Source organism: Capsicum annuum, chromosome 3 (assembly GCF_002878395.1).
Source record: "Capsicum annuum cultivar UCD-10X-F1 chromosome 3, UCD10Xv1.1, whole genome shotgun sequence".
Lineage (NCBI taxonomy): Eukaryota > Viridiplantae > Streptophyta > Magnoliopsida > Solanales > Solanaceae > Capsicum > Capsicum annuum.
The window spans coordinates 23,456,204-23,463,938 of NC_061113.1; the positions used below are offsets into that span (position 1 = coordinate 23,456,204).

Genomic DNA, 7,735 nt, shown 5'->3' on the forward strand with positions numbered 1-7,735 from the left:
GGAACGCTACCTCTCAACCAATGCACTTATAAGTCCAACACCGTAAGGAATGTTTCCTACTTCTACAATTCCTCTAAATCCACATAAACGTAAATACTGAAGGATTCGATAATGCAATGAATGCTGCTTTATGTGCAGCCACAATTCAGTATCGGCACGACGTGTATTTAAACACATATCTTGTCCCTCGATGTCGCAAACTGTTTGGGATTGATGTTTAGCTTGTAATTTTAACAATGGATTCATATCTACATAAAAAAAAATTAGTTTGTTATGATCAAAAGTAAATTATTTACAAAATTTTAATATTTAAGCTTAAGAATTCGATGTAATATTTTTGTACTTCAAAATAAAAATAACGTAAAAGATATATATAGAAACATACCTTATAATTGATGCCTTAACTTGTATTTTGATTGAATATCTGATTTTTTTTTAGTTCAGAATATTTTTGCACTATATTTTTATACTTGATAAAGGATATAAATTGACGTTGCAAGAAATTTGCTTAAGTTGTTTCTTACACCTAATAGAGAATATATAGGCAACACTACATGGAATGCAAGCATAACTAGCTCACATGCAAACAGTGCTACTCTGCAAGCATCCTTGTGAGAAGTCCATCATAGCAGCGTTTTCAACATGAAAACAGTAGCTCACATGCAAACAGTGCTACTCTGCAAGCATCTGTCCATCATATTCATGGCAACATTTTCAAAGGAATCATCTGTCCATCATGGCAGCATGTTTGGCAGTCATGTTGAATGCAAGTCGCTGGGGTGTGCGCGACTTGCAAGTCGCTGGTCCCCCACGACTTGTAAGTCGTTGACCACCCCATGATTTGTTCGTTTTGTTTTTTTAAAAAATTAGTTGCCCCCTTTAGTATTTTTGATAAAAAAAAAAAAACCTTTTGGCTTCGGATTCCAGAATAGTGAAAGAATAGTGACCATGCATAACTCTGTGTTTCCTGCTCAAATGCAGAATAGTGAATAGCAACCATGCAAGTTGCTGGGCCCAGGCGACTGGCCTGGCACTTGTAAGTGTTGAGACCCCATCGTTTTGTCCCCTTTGATTTCTTTTGGAATCAAGTGTCCCCTTTAAAATTTTTGGTCAAAAAAAGAGCTCTTTTGGCTCCGGACTCTGAAGCTCAAAGTTGCATGAACCACAAGATACAGTAAAAAATCGCTTGAACAGATTGCATCAGAAATTCCAACGACGTCATCATTTAGAGCGTGAGAAAGAGAGACTTCATTCACATCCTTGAATATCATCCTTGTAATAGGCAACTTAAAAGAACAGAGGTCACAAAACATACAAATGACCATTGGTTATTTAAAAAAAGGTTTACAACCAAATACAAAAGCCAAATGTTTCCATTAACCAGTAAAACCTCCAACATTTCAAACAGTAAAACAGAAAGTAGCTGCCTGCATTTCCATTCTATCTTGTAGCATTTGTGGATATCAAAATATTTTCTTGAACGAGCAAGAGAAGCATTTGATGTATTTCAACCGACCTTCTTCTAATATAGAGCTCCAATAATCACGATAAGACCTTGTAGAAAGCAATGTGGTAAACTACTGCAAGGAACAAATAAAAATAAGCAGAAATCATTCCCCACTGGTATATTCAGAAGGATTATCTATAAAAGTAACTCATTTGTATATCTCGAAATACTAAAGTACCGACCTTTGCTCAAAGAATCTGAATCTTTGCGGTAATAGATATTTCATGATCGAGACAAAACCCCTTTTGAACTGCACCAATAAAAAGGAGGAAAAATGAGTTTCAGGAACTCTACTTTCTATATTAAAAAAAGTAATTACGGGAAACAAGACAGCAAGAAAATTTCCACTCTTGCTTACACATGTCAATTCCTATCATGTTGTGTGCCTGTTCGAAATGTATGCCTACTGGGTTCATGTTTGAATATAAAACCATGTCAGGATGATGCAGAAATTGCTGGTGCTTTGGTGTAATGAAAGGATTTTCTAGTGAATCTACATAGTAAAGAAATGGTATAATGAAGAAGGAAGAAGACATTTACACAATTCAAGCCCAAGGATTCTGTTGAACAAGTAGTTCTACAAATTTATAGGGAAGACCACACTTAGGCACCCCTACACAATAACCTCCATGATTCAGACACATTATAAGTTGTGTTAAAAAACTGAAGGAAAAATAACTAACCTGGGGATACTTCCACCACGACGCAAGTCATATTCAGTTGCTTGCCGAAGAGCTCTAGCAAACGCCTTGAAAGTCGCCTCAATGATGTGATGAGAATTTTTTCCAGCCAACTGTGATCAAACAAACTCAAACATCTTAGTATGCAAGCACATAAACCAGAGTGAAGAAGGGAAGAAAAATAGATAAGTGACCAGACGAATGAAAAGCCTCCTCTCCAATCTCCATCACCCCCACAATCCCCTAAAAAGGTCATACAAGCATTTACCTGTCGAATATGGAGTGTCATTCCAGAAGTGTTGGCCAAAGACTGAAAGAAGTGTTCCACCAACTAAACATAAGAATGTGATTCAGATCAGCGGGATCCAAAGAGTAGGTATAGAAATGAGGGAAAACTTAGGCATGGCTTAACCAATTAGTAATACTTTGCGGCCAGGAGAACATTTTAAATTTTTTTCTTTTTTTTTGGGGATCATTTACCTATCATATTATATATAGTCTAAGACTTCTACAAAAGGAGGACCTATTGTACATTGTTAATAAAGTCAATGAGAAGCTTCTTCTATCTTCAACAACTAAAATTTGATCAACCAAATCAAAGGGAGGATAGCAATGGAGATAACCTATTTAATACTAGAGATACTGACTGTGTTCATAGGAGAATGAAAATATCAGACAAACCTGAGTGTCGTATGTGCCAACTCTCTGAGTAGGTATCTGTAAATCATAGTTCAAATGCGGCCTTCCTGATAAATCCTACAATAATTAGATATCAAATAGTTAAATGATCATAAATAGATCAATATGATTATGTTTGATAAATCATAACATTTAATTAATATCGCATCAGGTGGGTAAGACTGTTACAAAATTAAACAATATAGATATGTGGTTATACCCCCAAAATTGTAACCAATAATTTACACAAACAGGAATTTCCTCTTTACACCATAAGTACAACTAAAACAACACAGAGTATTCAACTTTGGTATGAAGTCCTGTAATTTCTTTCCCTCCACATGAACCAAAAACACAATGGGACTGTTTCCAACTTTTTCCTAGCATCCAGTCTGCATAAAAAGAACAATATCTAAAACCAAAGAAAATATTCGGTCCAACACCAGAGAAAATATTCTTGCTGTCTACATCAATAAATAGCCGTATTACAATAAGGAAAATGAAGAAGATCCTATAACATAGTTTTGTGGCTTCAAGAAACGACATTCCAAGTGAAGGAAAGAAGAAGCTATGTTGACATTGCTTTATCGAAGTATGTAAAAATTCTGTCAAAGTGGTAACTTGAGATGTAATCTTATTTAGAGTTGTAATTGTGCAAAAGGCTGATAGGGTCATAAGGCAATACCCTTCAGACAGAATATCTGACAAAATATGTGACTGCATTGAAACAAGGTTCCCAAAAAATTAGCGCTTACCAATGCAACATGAATCAGTGCTTCATCTAATGGAGCTGAGAAGTCACCAAAGCGATTGATTCCTTTTCTATCGCCAAGTGCTTGCAACAATGCCTGGATAGTCAAAAAATGGAAAATAGAAAGCCACCAAAAAGTAGAAGTCAAGGCTCTCAAGAGAAAAGAAATAACAAATGGAGCACACATTAGGAGTAACTCAAGCAAGTAAAAGAGTCACTCCATAAAAACGGGAGGTTGCAACCCACTTCTATACATATAAAATGAGTAAAGAGACCAACACACGGAAAGAACACAAGGAATTCTGAATTACTTCTTAAGCTCCTGAGAACTCACAGTTCCAATGGCAAGTGCGACATCTTCATTCGTATGGTGATCATCAATGTGAATGTCCCCAGTAGCTTTTACATGTACTTCGAACAACCCATGTGAAGCAAGTTGCTAAGAAAACATAAACAAGTTTCAGTATTAGCACAAGAAGTGGAAAATTTAACATGTAATTGAAGGAAAGAACAAAGATAGAATCTTTAACTAATGAATTATGCCAGATTTTTACTTCCAGGAAATGGAGAATGAAAAAGATAAGATCCTGGAAAACAAACGCGAACCTTTTCCTATTATTCTGCAGTTCTCTTATTTCTTAATGGTCTATACAAATTAAAACTCTTGAAACAAATGAGATAAAATGAACTTTCTTCCTTTTTCCTTTGAAGTAAAGCTCTACTTAGTATTTCTAAAGCCTCTTAATATTAAACAGGGGAACAAGATTTCAACAAAGTTCATATTTTTACCCAAGAGAAAAGGAAACACAGTAGCAGTCCAACAATTCTTTACTGCTCCAGTTGTTTAACCTTTATCCAATATATGTTGGAGTGTACCACACCACGAAACATGACCTTCAAAAAATTTAGCATGTTTTACCCCCTAAAAGCTTAGACTGTCAGATATGGGACATTATATTAACCCTCAAGTGTGGACCTGGTTTTTTTCCCAAAGTCAAGTTCGTGGAATTTTTCTATTGAAGGATGGAGAGAATTGAGCCTCATACCATGTTAAATCGTAAATGATGTGTCCACCATGGAACACTTCTGTTATTCATTTATCAACAACATACCCGTTGTAATCCCACAAGTGTGTATGCAGACCTTACCCCTACCTTGTAGAGGAAGAGACGCTATTTCCGAGTTATTTATTTATCAACTAACATGTGAAAAGAAGTTTCTTTTCCTTAACAAAAAAAATATATATATAGCACTTACATCCAACATGTGATCAAGAAATGGGATCCCAGTATTGTTCTCTGCAACACCTGTTCCATCCAAGTTTATCTTCACATGCACATTCGTCTCTTTCGTAACCCTCTTCACTTCCCCAATTCGACCTACCAAAAACCCAATAAAAACATCAACCAAGTTTGTCTCAATTACAAACTAGTTAAAGTCAGCTATATGAAAACCGTTCAGCACATCTCATTAAAATATTATCAAAATCCATTTTAGGAGAAACAAATTCAGACCCAATTTCATAAACCCAACAAGATACATCAATCCCTACACCACAATCCCAAACTAGTGAGAATCAACATCAACATCAACAACATACCCAGGATAATCCTACATAGTGGGGTCTGGTGAGCGTAGAGTGTACGCACACCTTATCCCTACCTCAAAGTTAGAGTGGCCTCAACTCAAGAAACTAATTAGAATCATCCATATGAATTCACTGTATCCATCATGTCATATTCATGTCCATTTCATCATCAAGTCCCCATTCTAGAAATAAGTGTAAACCCAATTTCAAAACCCAAAAGTCGTCAGAGTCAGCTATATGATACTTTCGATCACTCTTCGGCTCAATTGAAAAAGCAAATAAGTTTCAAGAACAAATCCAGCTCTGTTTCCGTGTTGCTTTTGTATTTTTTTTTTCCACTTTACCCCTTCTCTGTGTCTGATTCAGCGTAAAGTACATTTCTTTAGAATACTATCAAAATCCATTATATTAAAAAAAAAAAAAACGTAAGCCGACAAATAAATAAAGCAATAGCTTCTTATCAATGTCAACAACAACAATAATATACCCAATGTACTAAAGTGTACGCAGTGTCGCAGTCCATACCACTACCTCAGATGAAGTAGAGAGTTTGTTTCCGATTGACCCCGACTCAGGACAAATAACAATATAACGAACAAAAAACATAAAAGCAAACATCAACAAGGGATATCCCACCGCTATTTAATAAAAATGGGCCATATGAATTCTCCGTATCCAACATGTCCATTTCATTAATCAAAATCCCCATTCAAGAAATAAGTATAAACCCAATTTCAAAACCCATTATTGGGTAGGGAAATCTTATTAGCTTAATTGATTGGCTACCACATGTTTTACCCCCAATGTTTTTTTAAAAAAAAGAAAAAGAAAAAAGAAAATGGATGTTTACCTGTTATGGAAGAGCCATTATGAGAAGCATGAGGAATCGCTGATTGAGTTTCCATTGAAGCAGCAGTAGTAGTATTTAATTTATGGTGTAATCGATTGAAGAGTAGTAACTTATGTTGATGATGATTGCTTAAGGAGACAAGAGGGACCTTAATTATTCTTGAATTGAATAGCAATGATGATGATGATGAACAAGAAGAGTTGCAGAGACGATGAGATGAAACTGAGAGCTCCATATTCGAGTGAAACACAATTTGTGACCTGTTTGTTTGACCAACCAACAAAGGAGAAGGGCGGGCCAACACTGATACGACGTCGTTCACCTTTTTCACACAATAATATAATACTCTATCCGTCCAACGATAATCCTTTTTGTGTCTCATTTTAATTAGTTTATCTTGTTAAAAAGAAATACTACTCTATTTCATATTAGTTGATTATTTATTAAATTGAAATAGAATTAATTAATTTTTTCATTTTATTTCTATGATTAATTGTAGACATTAAATATAAATAATTATAATTTTAATATCTGTTTTTATGTTCAGTGAATATTATTAATATTAATAAAAAGTAAAATAATAGAATTTATTATTTAATTTATAATTTTTTAATACTATGTAAAATGAAATTTATCCAATTAAAATAGAATATAGAATGAAGGGAGTAAACAATAAGAGTGATTTTATTGGTTTTGTTTGTTTTATATTGTAAAGGCCTAACAAGTATTTCTGAAGCATGTTTGGTAGAAGTGTTGCTATTTATTGTAATTATAATTTTAAGGATGTTAGTTTGTGTAATTTTTCCAAAATTGGAATTATATGTTCAAAATGTGACTTTCTTGTTCCTTTATTCAGGGATAAATTTAAAAGAAAAAAAATTGAACTGGAACAAATGTAGTCCTTCCAAAATATGATTACAAAAATAAAAACTAATAAAAATTAGGTGAGAAAAGTTTTATTCTTGTTTCTAAGATAAATTCGAGTTTACTTTGTAAAATTTTTAGTATTAAATTCATTGTATTATTGCTAAAATTAACTCTCCAATTAAAAGTTTTTAGTTAAAGGTTCGATAAAAGAATTTTTATTACTCTTAAAAGTAGAATTTCTCGCCTTTTATAAGGATGATCATACGATTTGAGTTGAACAACACCTTAACTTCGTGTTTTCTGACCACTTAAAATGTTAATAACTTTTATCTTCCTCCTTTGATTTTTCTTTAGTTACCCAAAAACTTCTTTTTTTATTGCGCTCATTGTGGTGTTAAGCCTAGATTTGAAACCCTTGTCGGCGGGCTTCCTCTTCGCCTTTCATTTGGTGCGATTTTCTTCTATCAATATCCGATGATCAAGAAGATAATGCTATTCAAATTTTAATTAATCGAGCTAAAAATTGAGTATGAATCGTTGTCAAACACTAGGAAAAATGATAGTTTTAATACTCTATAAAACACTTTTTGTCTTATTTACTTGTTCACTTTATTTTTTCACGTCCTAAATAAAAAGAAAAATAATTTTGTTACTTTATTTACTATCTCCTTTTACTTACTCTATATATTTATGTGTGTTATCCTTTCTTTTTTTTGGGGGGGGGGGGGGGGGGGGGGTAGAATAGAAAGGCGTTAAATAAAAAGAGATGTTTTGTTTTTACATAGCAAGGCCTAGTCAGGCACAAAAACATAAC

General features: G+C 33.9%; 1 protein-coding gene across 2 annotated transcripts; it reads right to left on the reverse strand.

Annotated features, from left to right (window-relative positions):
* Positions 1–1,224: 1,224 nt before the first annotated feature.
* Positions 1,225–6,442, reverse strand: LOC107864100 (imidazoleglycerol-phosphate dehydratase 1, chloroplastic). Of its 2 annotated transcripts, none has more exons than XM_016710363.2 (9): positions 6,055–6,442; positions 4,874–4,995; positions 3,951–4,055; positions 3,621–3,713; positions 2,869–2,943; positions 2,456–2,518; positions 2,191–2,300; positions 1,690–1,757; positions 1,225–1,577 (listed from the first exon to the last, which is right to left on the reverse strand). In XM_016710363.2, the coding sequence occupies exons 1-8, from the start codon at positions 6,434–6,436 to the stop codon at positions 1,730–1,732; spliced, it is 978 nt and encodes a 325-aa protein (XP_016565849.2). In that variant the 5' UTR covers positions 6,437–6,442; the 3' UTR covers positions 1,225–1,577; positions 1,690–1,729. The 2 variants fall into 2 exon arrangements, with proteins under 2 accessions (XP_016565849.2, XP_016565848.2); XM_016710362.2 differs by having other exon boundaries at positions 1,225–1,580.
* Positions 6,443–7,735: the final 1,293 nt, after the last annotated feature.